Here is an 18,044-nt window from a genome sequence, read left to right as displayed (position 1 = left end):
TAGAAATACCCGTATGAATACCTCTGTCACACGCATCGCCCCCTCTGAAAGTCCTATGTGCAACAGGTTGAGTCGAGGGTCAACCAGAACCTGGAGGGAGGCCCCCAGAAATTCATAGTTTCATGGGGTTTCGAGCACATGACCTACTCTTCCTGAGGAGCTTATCAAGGCTCAGCTTGCCACTAGGCCAACCCCTCGGGGTTGAATACCTGTAGATTATGACCTTCTATGTAAGAGATTAACATAAAATGATTGAAATGCCCTTGGCTTCATCAACTTGTCAAAATCCAAATTTTTTCCCCTAAAAAACACATTATTTTCAACATCTTAAGTATTTAGTTAAAAGTTATTTTGTCTTCTTCAACCATTGTCTTCAACATCCACAGTCTATTGCCAATAACCTTCTTTTTAATTCCTTTCAACACTTACATCTAAACCATCCAAGAAAAAACAATTCTGAAGGAAAATTTGGGATTGTTCATGGTAGGGATGTAAGCTAAACTTGGTCTTCTGTTCCACTCAATTTCGATATCAATCTACCTAAATCTGGAACCTATCATCTACAAAAGGATTTGGTAGGTCTATTAGTAAAAACCGATCTGTTTTGATTCAAAACTGTAGGGCATGGATGGATAAGGTGACTATCGATTTAGATACCTCTCTGATTCATTCTGGATTGACCATGTTCCGGTTCTATAATGGGAGAAAACTCTATATATTAAATTGAATTGTAAACATATCAGATTTGAATCCAAATTGTAGACACCCCAAGTTGACTGAGCCCAACTCAAAAAGGAAAGTGCATTTTAATTTTTTTGGATAAGCGAAAGGAGGGTCCTAAAAGTATTGCTTACCCAACAAAGCCCAATAGCCCTTTCAAGAAACCCATAATCCTAACCCTCCATAACATCCACCCAAGCCTTCTTCAAACCCTCACTAATCCTAGTCCATATCCAAGATAAAAGAACAATCCAAAATCCATTTAATTGGCTCATTGTCCTTCCGAAAAAAGAGCTACTTGATATTCTCTCATTCATCCTCCCTAAACTCATGCTACATGGCAACCTTCTATAAGTCTCAATCCTCAAGGAAGCCACTCATTGGTGGTCCAAAAATCCAACTCCATCAGTGAGTCAACACCCCCTTGAGCAATGACCATTGTACCCACCCATGAAACTAAAGTCAAAAGGAAAAATGCTTAGGTCTGAGATAAATTTGTCAAAAGTTTAGGAAGTTCTCATTTGACCTTCAAAAAGAACTTGCTACACGTCCTTCTTTAATGGGCATATTTTGAAAATTATCCATTATCCATACTTTATGAGATAGTTATCAAAAGCCCAAAGCTCACCTTTCCACATGACACTCTTATATTCATTCTCCTAAAAATACTTTTTGTCTTTTATCATTTGTCCACACTTTTTTACATAATTACATGAGAATTCATCACCACCTTACCACATGTGCTTCTCTCATTTATTCTCAAAATCCACTTTACATTTATCATTCAAATATAATTAAAATCAAATCACATGACCTAACCTGCATGGTTTAGCCAAATGACTTAGTTCTAAAAGCTCCATACCAAGGTCCTTAGGGTTGGACTACATTACCCTCAAAATTTCTATAAAAAAATCTAATGTTTCATGAGAAATCACATGCTCTCAAATCCCAATCTCAACCCTAAACTCTATCCAATTTGCTACTTAACTCTCTTTCAATCTTTTTCTAACCTTAAGTTTTCTCAAAAATGCTTACACTACTCTCTAAGCTTTCATTCTCCACTAACTCTAAAACTTTTCTCTTATCTTATAAAAGTCTTTATTAAAGACTTTAACAAATAATGTGGGGATTAAAGTCCTATTAACCTTATTATCATCCATCATAATGCACACAACTCACATATACGTGGCAATGACGAAGACATGGGTCACCTTTCTTGGGGTTGAAACACAAAGATTCATCAACATTAAATCCCTCTCTCCATGTACACACCTACCTCTCCATGCATTTTTGTTCTTTCTATTCATTATCTTAAAAAAATGGTTAGTCTAAAGGTAACCACCCTCAAATGAACAAGATGAATGTCTAACACCTTTCTTATTTTCTAACCGAACTTTTACCTAGATTTAGATAGATTATGTCAATTTTTCATGAATGAAAATCACTACAAAACTATATTAAAAAGTCAATTTTTCAGCAAACTATCTCTGAGTACCTATTCACACACATTTCTAAAAGAATGATGACGACTCCAAATCATGTGATATTTAAAGTTTTTATAAGAAAATCACATGTCTACACAAATATTGACGTATGAAATTTTTCTTAAGAGGATCCGAGGATGTGTTGTAGTAGTTCTTTGTTGGTGTCACAGAATTTGGGTTTGCTAAGTAAAATTTTGTGTGGCAATAAAAACTCTCTATTATATTAGCCAGCTATGCTCCAAATTTATTGGGTTGATTACGAATCTGACCCGATCCAATTCACTCGCATTAGGCAGCCTAATAGTTCGTCTCTAAACTTGATTTGATTTGATTTGATTTGATTTACATAATATTCGTGGTGTTAAATGGGGTCCACAGAGGCACGTGTCGATCCGTTATGTTGCTCCTAAAAAAACTCGTTGGGCACTAATAGTAACTTAGGTTTAGCCCCTAAAACAGTATGCCACGTGGTACTCCGAAAGTAGAGCCATAACAACATTGTCTAAAATTACAATTATCAGGGGCAAAGTTGTCTGAAGAAAGTGGTCAAGAGCGTGCAAAGTTATTGGTTCCCTCGACGAACCAAATTAAAGTTATTTGAGTTTGGTCATAGAAACATTAATTACTTCTTCTTCGATCGATTCCAAGCCCTAATAAATTTCCCCTTTTTTCTGCAAAAAAAACCCAAAAAAGGTGCGACCTAATCTCGATTTTTCTTCTTTGTTCTCTCAAACTTTGTTTTAATTTTCAGTTTTAAACTGCTTGATAAGTAAAATTTTACATTTTTTAGGGTTTTAATTCGTTGAAGAGAAGCAAGAAATCGAAGTGAATCGGTTGCTAATTGCATCAGAAGGTGAGAATTTGTGATATATAACTCGTGAAAATTTGTTTGTAGATCTGTTGTTATTGTTCTTTAGACTTGAAGCAGTTCTTTGAGTGATAATTTGTTTGGAAGTATTTTGTAAACCCTATAATTTCATCTCTGAAAATGGATTATTTATTTTTGTTATTAACTGTTTGGGTTTCCTTATAATCTTCCATGCAATTTATATTTGTTTTAGATATATTATGATGGGTTAAGAATGCTCAAATATCTATTTTCAGAGCTATTGATTTCGATAAGCAAGGATACAGTTAGTAGTAAGTGTTTGACGCGCCAGATGTACCATTTGGAGACATAGAGGTCTAGATTTTCTGTTATTAGTTAGACAAGTGGGCTTGGGCTGCAGAGGGTAGGATCCTCAATCCTGTGTTTTTTTGAAACAGTGGAGATAAAGGGGGGGATTTGTCAAAGTTTTTTTTGTTTTGCATGTATGTTTGTTTCCATTAGTGTTTTTTTTTTCTTTTACCTGGTTTATTTTGATTTTTAGATGGCAATCAATGTTTCTTTTTATTAATATATCCTTCTAGTTGGTAAAGTTGCTTAAGTCCATGATTTTAATTATTTTTTTCTTTGGTTTATGACAATTATTATGCTATGGCTCATTTTTTTTAAAGTATTAATCACGACCTTTTTGGCCTTCCTAATATGGGTCTACCCCCCTTTGATAGATATGGTTCTAGCCCTTTTAAAGCCTTCATCTACTCTCCATTGTTGGTGCCATCTTTTCTATCTTGTATACTTAATTGTTAGTAGTAAAAAAATGAAAGTATGGAGGCATTTTAGGTAATCTTTATCACTAAAAATAACCAGTTTATTATTTAAGCCCTGTTTTGAAGCTTTTGAAAATTTTCCTTAAGAAGTAATTTCTACTATTTTGGAAAATCTAGCGAATTTTAAGAACTGACGAAATTTCTTTTTGAACTACTATTTTTAAAGAAAAACTTATTTATAGAAAATTTCTAAGCTTCTATACAGGGTATTTAGTAAAAAATTGCTAGTGGCTATCATAGCAATTTGCAATGATCTCGATGGAGCTTTTTAGTGGTTATATTTTTATTTTAAATTGACTTATAACCTGGAAGTTATGGCATTTTAAAAGTTTGAAGAAAAAAAATTAAGAGAGTGGGAGAAGAGAGATGTGGGTGGTTGCAATAAATTGGCATGATAATTTTGTGAAGTCATGATAGCAATATCATAACTTTATAGTATACAAAAATGGTCAAAAGGTTCAATTTCACAAAATTCTTCATTTCGTTTTGTATACACAGCCGCATGTTTATATAAGCCATGTACAAGGAGAGATGACGTATGCATAAGATCCATAAAATTCTAAACATTTTCATTATGTGCCTTGGAAAAGGAAATGTGCCATTTGATTTATATATACGAGTGCATTATTAAGAATAAAGGGAAATAAATTCTCAAAAAGTCCAGTCCTGAACCAAGTTTCTTGGATTTTAATAAAAAAGTATCTCTAATACGTAGTGGATAAGATCTTAGATGAAGATGATGGTCCAAGTAAGGGGATGTTCCATGAGAGGAGATGATGAGTCCTCCAAAAATGGTGTAAATTGGGTTCCATTAGAGAAAAGGACAAGGAGGCCAGAGGGGGGTCCCTCCCTTGTTGTCATAATGTATTATTTATAGGAAAAATTAAAAGATTGAAATGACTTAAATGCCCTTATGAGACACCTCTGTATTTTTTAACCAATGGAAAGCCCCCTTGACTTTAGTCCTTTATTATAGACTAATTAAATTGACTTCAATGCCCTTATGATTTATTTTGCACCATGTACATTTAGCCCCTTGCCTAGCATAGAGGTTGTGACGATCTCTATGACATCCAATCCTTGGTGCAAATCATAGTGACGCACAAGCAAATGAAGTAAAACAAGCACTTGAGAAAGCAAGCAACATCGCACAAGGGTGACGTCACGTTAGAGCGCTAGTACTCATTAGGGTGGTAGAACCTAGAGGCAGAATTGCCTGGGGACTTGCGATTGTAAGTCAAGGCTCTAGGGCTTAGGGATTGTAAGTCAAGGCATTGGGGCCCAACGACTGTAAGTCAAGGCGCTGGGGCCCGACGACTATAAGTTGAGGCGTTGGGGACCAGAGACTGTAAGTCGAGGTGCTGAGGGTCCGACGACTATAAGTCGAGGCGTTGGGGCCCGACGACTGTAAGTCAAGGCGCTGGGGGCCAAAAATCAAGATGCTGGGGCGTGGAGATTGTAAGTCCATGCGTTGGGGCCTGGAGATTGTAAGTCAAGGCGCTTGGGCCCGGAGACTATGAATCAAGACGTTGGGGTCTGACAACTGTAAATCAAGACGTTGGGGCCCGACGACTATAAATCAAGGCATTGGGGCATGGTGACTGTAAGTCAAGGTGTTGGGGCCTAACAATTGTAAGTCAAGGTGTTGGGCATGGCGATTGTAAGTCAAGGCGTTGGGGCCTGACGATTGTAAGTCAAGGCATTAGGCCTGGCGATTGTAAGTCAAGGTGTTGGGGCCTAGTGACTTTAAGTCAAGGCAAAAAAAAAAAGGCAAGATGGATGGATTTTTGAACACTGCGAGCCGAACTAAATTTTGTAGTTGTATCCTGAGATTTTATGCTAGCAGTGGTGATTAGGTCGGGAATGCATCTAAACATCTTCATTTGAGATAATAGCTCCATGGCATCACTCGTCTTTTCAGCATGCACGTAGCTAGAAATCATTGTATTCCAACTAATCAATGGCCTTTCTACAAACTCATTGAAATTAATCTCTAACATCAAATTTGTGACCTAATATTTTCTTTGGAGACTAATCGAAGAATCTGGAGCTCTTTTGACACTTAAGTGATGGCGAGCTGGAGTATTTGAGGTTCAAGATGGAGTCCTCGTTATGAAGCTCAAGTTTAGGGTTATCATGTTTCTCGCTTCGTTTATGCTAAAATGAGAGGTTTTCTGGTTGAAGATCATTGGGAAAAACTTTAGGCTGAGATCCAGATGTTTTGTGGGTCTCTTAAGCTTTAGATTTTGATATCTACTTTGGTTTAAGATTTTGAGTATTTTAGGACCCTAGGTGTTGTAGAATCGAAGAATTGGAATGTGGACGTTCTCTTTAGTTAGTGTTTGAAAATTAAGGCTTGGTTGAAGATGATGTGGACCTGATGAGGTAGAAAGTTGTCGTCTCCTTTAGTGGAACCGGTTTTGGTTGAATCTCTAAACGAATTTTTACAAATTCGGTGGGTTTTTTAAGTTAAAAAAAGGGGGAAAAGTGAAATTATGGTTTTTGTTCATAAGGAAGTGGTTGGTGCGTCTTCTTGCAGATGTTTTGTTTGATGTCGAGATTAGCTGCAGATTTTGTTCTGGTGTTTGCTCTTTGTGTAATTTTTGGGAAAATTTGTTGTTCAATCTGCACAAATGAGACTCTCTTCGTAGCTCATCAAACACGGGAAGGGGAGAAGAGATGCCTGAATTTTGAGTTTTGGCATGCATGAGCGGGTCCTCTTGGTTCTTTACCTGCCATCGGAAGCCGTGTAGTTTACTCTCCCCAGTGGAGTCGTAAAAATGTAGGTGGTGGACAAGGTCTTAGAAGAAGATGATGGTCTAGGTAAGGGGAGGTTCCATGAGAGCCGAGGATGAGTCATCCAAAATGGTGTAAATTAGGGTTCCATCAAAGAAATGGATGAAGAAACTAGAGGGGGTTCCCCCTCCCTTATCGTCGTAATGTATTATTTATAGGCAAAATCAAAAGACCGAAATGTCCTTATGAGACACCTCTGTGTTTTCTAACCAATGGAAAGCCCCCTTCACTTTAGTCCTTTGTTATAGACTAATTAAGATGACTTAAATGCCCTTATGATTCATTTTGCACCATCTACAATCTCAAAGAAAGAAAAAGGTGTAGAAATCTCTTCTTTATAAATGGTTTTATAGATTTGGCTTGAGAAGGTCATCTAGACTAATCATCATGAACAAGAGGTTTTCAAAAGTATACCGTGATGGCCGACCCCAAAGCTTTAGGATAAAGCTTCAATGTAGTTAAGGATACTTTACACAAATGGGAACTTTTCTGTCTAGCTCTTGTATTTTTTATTTTTTTTCCCAAGTATATTTTGTGACACTTCCTGCAGGTTAGTTATCCAGGTAACTGCAGAAGTTCACAAATGAGTTAAAAATTGTAAAGGTAAGTTTCATTCAATAATCAAAAGTCTCCTTATGATTTTATCATAGCATATGTATACAACTATAAAAAGTAACCTAAGTAATAAATCATAACTAGGTGCCTGAAGTCACATGCGTAGTTTCCTAATATTGGCCAAAATATCCATAATTTATCGCTTACAATTCATGACCTTGCCATGTGGTATGGGTGCCAAGTGTCAAGTTGTAAAGCACGGCCTCTGTAAAGTCTAATGGCAGTATTATGACCATACAAATATCAACTTATAGTACAATAACCTTCTAGGTGGTAATCTAGTAATGTGCTGCACATGAAGAAAACTTTAAGTTGAATAGTATGTACCCAAGTTACTTAAGTACGTGGTCACACTTTCATTGGATAAAAATAAAGAAAGGAAAAAACTGGTTCCATTGTACTGCAATAGGAAAATTGCAAGTGCCTAGAAGTGTCATGTTGTGTTGGCACATTTGCACAGCCAAAACATGGAAATTGGAATGTAAACGTACGTGGTCACACTTTCATTGGAGAAAAATAAAGAAAGGAAAAAAACTGGTTCCATTGTACTGCAATAGGAAAATTGCAAGCGCCTAGAAGTTTCATGTTGTGTTGGCACATTGGCACAGCCAAAACATGGAAATTGGAATTAAACATAACTTTGCTTACAATATGCAGTTTTTAATATGAAAAAAACGTAAAATCTCCTCAAAAGTGTAGATTTTCCAACATTTTGTTGTTGTGGTTTCAGATAAATTGTTACCTTCGATCGTCAACTCTATCAGTTACAAGACATACTGATTTGGACCATGTTTCTTCCCCTGTTGGGAGTTAAAACTTGTCCTTGAGTTTAATTGAACAATTTCTCCAATGGACCTGCTATGCTTCTTTCGCTTCTTCACTTTGATTAGTCGTCCTTCCAATCTCGGAGAAGCTAGAAACAATTATAAAAACCATAAGCCTCATCATTGACGATTTTTTATTTATTTTTAGTTCAGTAAAAATGGTTTGATGTAAATCAATGGAGAAATCTATATGCCCTCCAAAAATTATGATTTTTTTTTTAATATACTAGTTGAGCAAATACGGTCTTGGAGATAAAACTTTTCATTGAGTTTAATCGAACAATTTCTCCAATGGATCCACCACTTCCTTTGCATGTGCACTTTGACTAGTAGTCCTTCCAATCTTGGAGAAGTTGGAAACAATGTTAAAAATCATAAATTTCATCGTTGTAGATTATTTATTTATTAGTTCAATATAAACATTTAAATGTAAATCAATGGAGAAATCCGTGTGCCCTCCACAAATTATGATTCTCTTTTGAATCTACTAGCTTAGCCAACGCAATCTTTGAACTAATTTTCCATTTTCCTTCATCAGATTAACAATTCTTTATGCTCTTCGTATTTATTGAAGATTGGTGGTGAGTCCCAATAAACGACAATGGGATCCTCTTCATTTGGGTGTTCATCCAAAATTGAGAATAGTTCCCATTTTATGATATGGTGGTTCAAATTCACTGTAGAACAGACATGATAATGGTGTTACCTTCCATTCTTGATGTTTGAAGCTCTCTGTTGCAGTGTTTCAAGATATTGAGCAACCATCACCATCCATGAAATTTACTCAACTAAAATTGTTCTCTAACCATTCGTGAAAATTTTGAAATAGCAAAGATAACAAATCACACAAAAGATAAAAGGATTTACGTGGTTCGGCAGTGTGCGTCCATGGAATAGAACAAGAACAATCACTATTTTCTCATAAGTTTTACTGCCCTAGAGATCTTTATTTATATAACCGAGACTTGTCAAAATATGTAAAACTCCCGAAAACAGAAACCCCCAAAAATAGAAAATCCTTAAGAAAATATTACACGATTGCCCCTTTTTGTGATCCTTAAAAAAATTTGGCCGGGCCCGCCCACTAATCACCCTGTAGCTCTGCGTAGTGCAACAGAATACAGGACATTACACAACAATCTAACCCTCATAAAAAGCTCTCACTGATGACACTTGGTGCAAGGAATTGGAAGAATGGTTGGGAATAGTAATCAATAAAACTTCGATCATGTGGCAAGCCAAATTTATAAGAGGAAAATCTAGGAAACCTCCTATGTGGTGCTACTCAGTTCATGAAGAAAACTGAAACATCCTAAACACTAAATTTCATTCAATAATCGAAAGTCTTCTTTTCAATGTTACAACATGTTCTGATAAGAAAACAGAATCTTAATACCTTTCTTAAGATTAAACTGATATATGCTAGCCATAAGTTTTTTCATTTAAAACATCAAAATATCACAAAAGTTGTAGAAGAAATGTAGATATTGAAATGAGCTTTTCAGCACATTTGGGGTCTTCTTATTCGGATATCTGAATAAAAAGTATGTCTCTCAGGAATTAGCGATGTCTCGATGTCTAGCTGGTAGGATTTGAGAACATGGACCTTTGTTCTTGGAATCTGTTCATCATATCTTTAATCGTCGGCCATATGATTAAAAGGTCTTGGTTGCAGCAATTGGTTCCGCAGGTCTATAGAGAGTCTAAAGGAATTTATAAGTTTTAAGTTGGAAGATAAAGCAGGTCTTTTAGAGGTACTCAAAGTTGAAGTTTAGAGATTAAAACATATTATAATTTATGAATGTTTAAATGGTTTTGAAAGGAAATGGATGTGTTACTGGTGCTTGCACCATGGCTTTAAAACTCGTCCGAGACCGAGACGTATTGCCCGAGTTAACTCGGTATCGGAGCGGAACGAGACCAACTCACAAAGTCATTTTTTGACCAAGATTTAGGACTCATGTTCAATTTTTTTATTTGTCTCACGAGACATCTTAAACGTATCAGAAAACTCATCCGAGACGACTCGGTATCAGGCCTGGACGAGACGAGACATGAAACGGAGTTTAAAAACCATGGCTTGCACTGAGGCTTGGATTCATGCAATTAGTCTAGTGATCTCTGAAAAAAGAGACCATATCGAGGCCAGGTCTTTTAGAGGTACTCGAAGTTGAAGTTTAGAGATTAAAACATATTATAATTTATGAATGTTTAAATGGTTTTGAAAGGAAATGGATGTGTTACTGGTACTTGCACTGAGGTTTGGATTCATGCAATTAGTCTAGTGATATCTGAAAAAGGAGACCATATTGAGGCACGGTTCAGTGGGATGTGCCAAAAAAAGGAGCTTCTAGAGATTGATTTAGATTCTTCAACGTATCTTTTTCTGCTTGTTTTCCTTCGGTAGTTTTCCTTCAATTATAATGAAATCATGCAAGAGTCAGGCAATGGAAGTAAATACCTATAAAAAAGAAAGAATGAAAAATGGAATGGAAGTAAAGGATGAATGATGCTACTGTTTTTCTTTCTTCCTCTGTTGGTTTCTTGCAAACTAGGAAAATTAAATATGTCACACAAGGCATCTCAAATCCTTCTTCACTGTTTTTAATCCTGTACATGGTTTCCAAAGTTGTGGGATGGATTTTTTTTCTTTTTTTTCTCTTTATTTAATCTAACTCATCTGGAATGCAACTTCATCAAGTCGTTCTTTCTGTATTTTTCTTTTGGCTTATATGCATTAAAGCAGGAACATAAAGGTTTCCTTCTGAGCCTAGTCAGACCCAAATGGATCAGCAAGGGCATGGACAGCCCCCAGTCATGGGAGTGGTTGGCAGTACAGCTCAAATGCCATATGGTGCTAACCCATATCAAGCTAACCAAATGATTGGGTCCACTCCCCCCAGCTCAGTTGTCACATCAGGAGGAACTATGCAGTCTACCGGTCAGCCTGCAGGTTTTGGTGCCTCTCCAGCCCAATACGCACAGCACCAACTTGCTTATCAGCACGTCCACCTACAGCAGCAACAGCAACTCCAGCAACAACTCCAGACCTTCTGGGCTAACCAGTACCAAGAAATCGAGCAGACAACTGACTTCAAGAATCATAGCCTTCCATTGGCAAGGATTAAGAAAATCATGAAAGCTGATGAGGATGTAAGAATGATCTCAGCCGAGGCTCCAGTTATATTTGCTAGGGCCTGTGAGATGTTCATCTTGGAGTTAACACTTCGTTCATGGAATCACACGGAAGAGAACAAACGGAGGACCCTTCAAAAGAATGATATTGCAGCAGCAATCACGAGGACTGATATCTTCGACTTCTTGGTTGACATTGTGCCGAGGGAGGATCTGAAAGATGAGGTACTAGCATCAATCCCTAGAGGAGCTCCCATGCCGGTTGGAGGTCCAGCAGACTCACTTCCTTACTACTATATGCCACCTCAGCATTCACCACAAGTTGGTACTCCTGGTATGATCATGGGTAAGCCCGTGGTTGATCAAGGAATGTATGCCCAGCAGCCTCGTCCTTACATGGCTCAACAGATGTGGCCGCACCCACCGCAACAGCAGCCACAACCGCCTGCAGATTCTTGAGCAAGGAGGGGAGCGGCGATGGCCAGTTAAAATTGGAGGTTGTGTGAGTTGCATAAGTTAGTCCTAATAGTAGTTAATCTGTGAATTTTAGTGAAGGTGAAAATTGGCATGTGGCCTATTTCAACTGGGGTAACAATTTGTGTTTTTATTTATTTTCAGTCATTATGTGGAAATTCACTAAGCTCTGTAATGTATTCTTCTTGAATCAAGTTAATGATACAGAGTTTGATGGATTTCATTCTATTTTTTGGTAGATTTGCTTCAGGGGTTGAGTTTTTTTGTTTCTATCACTCAGTCTCAGTATAATTGACAGAATTGTGTTTTTTTTTTTTGTGTGTGTTTTTTTTAAGTCCGACCAGCCTCAATATCACTCTCACTAAGGGCCCTTGGGCTCAACTTGTGGCATCCAATAAACATGATCCAATGCTTCAGGGGGTTGTGTAGGATAAAATTCTATGAACTTCAAGGAAAAAAAATCCCAAAAAGAATTATTTTTCACCGTTAAAATTCAATTTAAGTTTGGGAATTATGTGGAAGTTTGGTAGCTGCCCATTTTCAAAACCTTGGATCAAGTTCAATAAAATTAGTTTTTGAATTTTTTTTTTTCCCTTTCTGGATCTGAGTTTTTCGAAGCAACTTTGAGGGCTGTGGTGTTGGATTTTGCTAAGGTGATAATCCATTTGAGCAAAATGACCCAGAGTGGTGTTGGATTGCTAAGGTGATAATCCATTTGAGCAAAATGACCCATAATAAGGCTCAAATCTTTACTAAGTAAGGAAAATGTTTCTTGTTTTTTTAAACATTTTATTTTTGTACCAAAAGCCATATCCCAAATATTAGGTGGATTTGGGATTGGTTTCTTCCTTTTGTTTTTCTGTGTATACAAAATTGCATCACAAGGAGCTTATAAGAAATAAGAACTTGAGAGGTAAAATGTGCTGTGTTTCTTTCTAAATTTGTTCAATTGTTTTACACCGACCAGATTGCGTCTTTGGTAATATTTGAAAACAAAACTAGGGAGATTACATAATGAAATAAAACCTAATTTGTTCTTCAGGTCTCTACTAGAAGTACTAAGTTCCTTGGGTGAAATTTGAATTTCTATGCATTGTGACTTGTGAGTGAATATTGTTAGTGAAGGGGAAATTTTTTTCATTGCATGATTCAAGAAGAATACTCTCGTAATAATTTCTACACATTCGATGTATTTTAATCTGTCTTTGAGTATACTAATGGAACTCAGTTACTCTGCACTTGGAGTAATATAAACTACGAGTTGGTAAGAATAAAAAAACTCAGGGAGGGGGTGAGTGACCAAATTCTTTTAAATTTCTTTCTAAATTCATTGCATGGGTGAGACTTAAGTTTTAATTTAGAACAATTAGATGCATTTGCTAGAGGTTGCTGCTGGATGCATCTGACACCTTGCGTCGACAAAGATAGAAAGATAATCCGATAAAATGACTGAATCTGAAATATCATTGCCCTTTGTTCTTGAATAATTTATGCATAAAGTAATCCCTAAAATCCACTTTTCGGAACTTTGCTTTGTTAGGGTTGTGTAGTTTTTAATCGATAGAGTTGTCTCAAGAAATGCAATATAAATAGAAACACGAAAATGGAAATGTTTGCACCTGAGTAGTGCAAGTTATACATGTGAAGTGGTTGTTATTAAATTTCAAATACTACACTTAGATTTGAACAATAGATTCCTGATCTGAGCTCCCCATCATATCTTTGTTACATTTTGAACAAATAATTGTGGTACCCCCCCCACGACCGAAAAAAACGAAGAAAAGAAAACTATTCAATGACTTGAATCAATTAGTTTTATTTATTTTTTCTTTTTTTAACAATTTCATCAAACCAAATCTGACTCTTGGGGAAGAAAACCTGCAAGATCTCCCAATTCTTCAATGTCTTTTGCTAGTTCTTCCACTTTGTCCACCATCTCCATTAACAAAAACACAAAGCTTGCAAGTGCTAGTCCACCATCCTCTAGTGTTCCTAGCTTGGTACCAGATATGACTACATTAAGTTTTAATCTCATATTTTGCAACTTTGAAACCATCAATACTTGTGACCCACTCTTTCTCATCTTCAAGATGCTGTCTCCGAGCTCCCTCAGTGTGCAAGCAAGCATTGTGGCCACTGCTTCACTTGGTTCCTTGACAGACAATCTCAGGGGCATTGATGATGGCTACAAATAAATACATAATTTGGATTTAGTAAGATTAAGGGTGGAATCACATTTAAGGCTTGTTTGGATCTTTATTTTTGTGCATAAAAGGTTGTCCTTCGAAAAAAGAATTTTGATAAAATTATTTTGTATCTTTGAACATGAAAATATGATTTATGGATTCTTCCTTCAATTTTAGAAAACTCCATCTACACCATGGGTTTAAAACTCGTTCTGACGTCTCATCTCGTCCATGAAGAGGCCGAGTCGTCTCGGATGAGTTTTCGATACGTTTGAGACATCTCGTTCAACAATGAGAAAAATGAACGTGGGTTTTAAATCTCGTTCGATACATTGACTTGTCTGTCCGTCTCATTGCTGGGCAATACCGAGACAACTCGGCGATACATCTCGGTCTCGGACGAGTTTTGAAACCATGATCTACACTAACCTTTTGCCAAGATCTTTACATATTCTCCCTCTGAGTAGTCTAAAAACACCTCTCTCTCTCTCTCTCCTTCTCTTTTGCTCTCTAACGAAGGAAATATTTATGTCCTTTTAAGAGAGAATATGCATGTAATAAAGTTAGGTGTAGATGGAGTTTTCTACTTTTCTTCACAAGGTTCTCTGAATTTTTTTTGGAAAATTAAGAAAAAATTCAGTGAATAAGTGGATTAATTTATCAAATTAATTGGTGAATAGTTGAATTGAAAGAAAAAAAAAAGTTTTTCTGAACTTAGTTAAAACAAAATTCATTCCTTTTCTGGACCAAAAATGGAGATTATTAATTAATCTTAATTAAGAATTCTTATTTCTTACTTTTCATGAATAAACATTGGTACCTACCTGTCTAGGAGATTGCAGACATCCTTTAAGTGAATGAATGGAAGCAGCCAAGTCCCTCAGCAATTCCCCAATTTGTAGGTATTTTTCCCATGGATAAGTGAACCCAAATTTTCCATGCCATGGTTCCCATCTTGCAAATTTTGCCTGAATAATATAAAGCAAAACATAGTTCTTGGTTGTTAGTTTAGTCAAATCTATTGATATTTTAAATTTTACACTTAGGAATGTTGTCAGCAGACCCACTCAACTACATTCACTTTAGTTTGATGTGGGTCTAAAAAGATTTTGACAAGATCAAGAAAAAACAAAAAACATATTAGTGGGTCAGTTTGGACTCTAATTTCTCATTTACTCAAATGGTCCTCTTGACCAATCAAGTCATGACCACTTTATATAGACATGGGACCTACAACCCATTTAAAAGTTGGTTATTGCAGACCTATTCCTTATATAAATCCATATATTTCTATAATAAAATGAATACTACCATAACAAGAAGGATGGGTGGTTGAAATTTTCTCAAAAAAGTATAGATTAAGTTACTAATGGAAGGAATTATACCAGAGTATCATCCTTGGACTTCGAGTGTAGCACCGATATGTATCCATTGAAATTGTCGATTCCCTGATCGTCCTTTTCAGCTACCGGTTTGAAGTATACGCTTAAGCATCCTACAAAATGGATAAGTGAATTTGTTTAAGGGTAAAAAGAAAAAAATCTTATTGAAGAGAAGGGGAAGTAGAGATTACAAACTTGAAATTTAATTTGCAATTATGAAAGAAATTCTGTTTTAATACTTAATACTAGGTACCGATTTTTTCTATTAGAATTATCAGTATGTTTTGAACTGAAGATAAACTAAGTAAATAAAAAAAAATTGGAGAGAATTACAAAAAGGGTATATACCCATTTTTTGTTGATAGCTAATTTTCTTTATATATATATATATAAAAAAAAAAAAAAGAGGTATGAACTTTGCAAAAATTACAGAACAGGTATGGAAAAAATAATTACAAAAATGGATACATACGTATATTCATAAGTCACTTTTTTTACGAAAAAGGTTGAGCATGAATGTCTTTAAAATAAATAAATAAATAAATACAAGTGGTGAACCCTGATCTTAATCAAGGTGTGACTTTTGATCTAGACGTCCATTTAACTATTATTATTATTATTATTATTATAAACCCGTTTCTGTAATTTTTACAAAGTTCATACCCCGTTTCCATAAAACACCCAACCCAATTCGAGAAAACTCACCTTCAATGGATCGAGCAAGATCGTTGAATTTGGAGGCTATGGAGGAATGAAGTTCATCACTACTCCACACAGGGAAGACGAATAAGCTCATGAAAATGCAGATAGCAAAACCTATACCGATCGTCAAGAGACGCTCACGAGCTAAGTCCATGACCTTTTCACCACGAATACCAGATACTACGACCAGATTGAAAGTGAGGATGAAGATCACGACTCCATAGTCATATTTTCTATTGATGCTTGGAACCATCCTAGAGTATGATGCTGCTGCACCTGAAATATATATCCATGTTGAAAACATTAGCATTAAGATTAGTTAATTTAGGCCTAAGATTACTGATTTCGACTTAAATTTAGCAAAAATTAAAATTAAAATGATGTTAATCTTAAGAAAACTAGAAGCTTTTAATTATTTTAGCTCTTTAGTTGTAGCAAATGAAAAAAAAAATTATGCATTTTCCTTATTATTGTTATTATCTAATATGATTCACCACTAATTAAGTGATATATATTTGAATTATGTTTACTCCAATTATAGTAAGCCATCTTCCTTTATGGGAGCGCGACGTACTTTTTGTAAGATAAAAGGGATAATATTGGAGGTTTTATTTTTTTTATTTAGGGAGAATAAAAAAAAAAAAAACAGATGATGTTAGAATTGCTACTTACATAATTAACACAATTTTGCGAGAACACCCTAATATTATTTGAAGTGTCAAGAGATGAAGGTGCCACTTCGATGAGGTGATAAAGTTTATATAAATGATAATATATGCTACAAACTGGGGATCGAAATCCCACCTTCACAAGCATCTATCAAAATAAAAATAATGAGCTTATAATAATTTCCACAACCACCTTTTGCATACATGTTCTATCGTTCCGAATGAAAAAAATTAATAAATATATTACAAGGTACAAATAATCATCTTATTTTTCAGGTCAATTTCAAAAGAGAAAAGCTAGCTCTCAAGAAACTGGTTATGAGAGTGAATGGTTGAGGAAGAAATCAAAGGTTGATTGTTATCGACTTACTATCACATCTGCTCCCTTTATTCTTTTTTTATTAGGATCAAAGAACCTTTTTTGTGTGGGTATTCTCATTTGACATGTTAGTTAATTTCATTAATTAATGTGTGATAAAAATATTTGTGTAGAAATATGTAAAATCTCTACAAGTACATGTAAAATTCACTTACTAAAGAAAAATACTGATATGCCAACAGCGATGGGCCTACTAATCCCCCCAAGTCCTTCAGCTAAATTTGCTGCTAGACACCCCAACAGACCACCTAAAATAGTGCCCACACCGCGGTTCAGTCCCTTACTAAGCGTAGCACCTGATACACATTGTCATGTTTGCAATGTTAATAAATAGCCCGCAAAAAGCATTATATATAAATAATAACAAAAAAAAAAATTCTCTATAAGAATGAAGTTTGAATTAAAAAAATCTAGCAGTACTAGATACAAAAATAGCACAAAGAGAAGTGACTACAACAGTCCTCTCACCTGCAGAGAACTCGAAAATGACTACAACAGTCATAATAGTCCACATAGCGTTTTCTCCCACCATGTCATAAAGAGAAGTGAGAAGATATAAAAGAGAAGCCAAAACCAGAGCGATTCCGACCTTGAAACTGTGAATCAGTTGTTTGGAGTCATGTGTGTCTTTCTTGTGTAGACCACGAATAAGTGAAGAAAGAGAGGATTGAATCCTCTTGTTATTGCTTAGAGAAGCTTCATTCTCATTTGGAATTGGTACTACCGTTGAATTCATGAGTGACATTTTTCTTCTAATTTTCACACTTCTCTTTGCTTTGTTGTTTTGAAGGTGTGTGGAGACTTGAGAGTAACCAAGTATATATACACAACAACAACAATTCCATGAGAGATGAAGTGGGGTAGGGCGTAGTTGGTAATTATGATTCTAAATTATAGCTTTGTTTAGTTAAGAAATATAAGCATAAAGCCACAAATAATATTTATGCACTGTGAAAGGTAAAAAATACACAGGTTTTCCCTCCAGAGCCTGAACTCCATCAATATTCGTTATTCGAGATTCACGAA

At 35.8% G+C, this 18,044-nt stretch overlaps 1 protein-coding gene and 1 pseudogene across 2 annotated transcripts; one reads left to right on the top strand and one right to left on the bottom strand.

Annotated features, from left to right (window-relative positions):
* The first annotated feature begins 2,749 nt into the window (after nt 1-2,749).
* Nucleotides 2,750-11,929, top strand: LOC147404505 (nuclear transcription factor Y subunit C-3 pseudogene; annotated as a pseudogene). Its single transcript, XR_015177811.1, has 3 exons — nt 2,750-2,897; nt 2,995-3,057; nt 10,839-11,929. The product of XR_015177811.1 is annotated as a nuclear transcription factor Y subunit C-3 pseudogene (transcript).
* A 1,489-nt stretch (nt 11,930-13,418) lies between these two features.
* LOC147404504 (aluminum-activated malate transporter 12-like) lies at nt 13,419-17,788 on the bottom strand. The gene is made up of 6 exons (XM_086437746.1): nt 17,487-17,788; nt 17,174-17,314; nt 15,975-16,247; nt 15,273-15,382; nt 14,712-14,855; nt 13,419-13,886 (listed from the first exon to the last, which is right to left on the bottom strand). Exons 1-6 carry the CDS (start codon nt 17,761-17,763, stop codon nt 13,548-13,550), a joined length of 1,284 nt encoding a protein of 427 aa, XP_086293872.1. The 5' UTR covers nt 17,764-17,788; the 3' UTR covers nt 13,419-13,547.
* Between the last annotated feature and the right edge of the window lie 256 nt (nt 17,789-18,044).

This window comes from Akebia trifoliata, chromosome 4 (assembly GCF_017979445.1).
Source record: "Akebia trifoliata isolate Shusen 1 chromosome 4, ASM1797944v1, whole genome shotgun sequence".
Taxonomy (NCBI): Eukaryota; Viridiplantae; Streptophyta; class Magnoliopsida; order Ranunculales; family Lardizabalaceae; genus Akebia; species Akebia trifoliata.
This window is presented reverse-complemented; position numbering and strand designations above follow the sequence as displayed.

Bases quoted from the DNA above. Each gene is read 5' to 3' on its own strand.
- LOC147404504 (XM_086437746.1), bottom strand. From the start codon at position 17,763: ATGTCACTCATGAATTCAACGGTAGTACCAATTCCAAATGAGAATGAA. The intron at 14,856-15,272 runs GTATAATTCCTT...TATATTATTCAG, and splicing joins AGTCCAAGGATGATACTCTG to GCAAAATTTGCAAGATGGGA. The intron at 13,887-14,711 runs GTAGGTACCAAT...ATTTATTTGTAG, and splicing joins GTCTGCAATCTCCTAGACAG to CCATCATCAATGCCCCTGAG.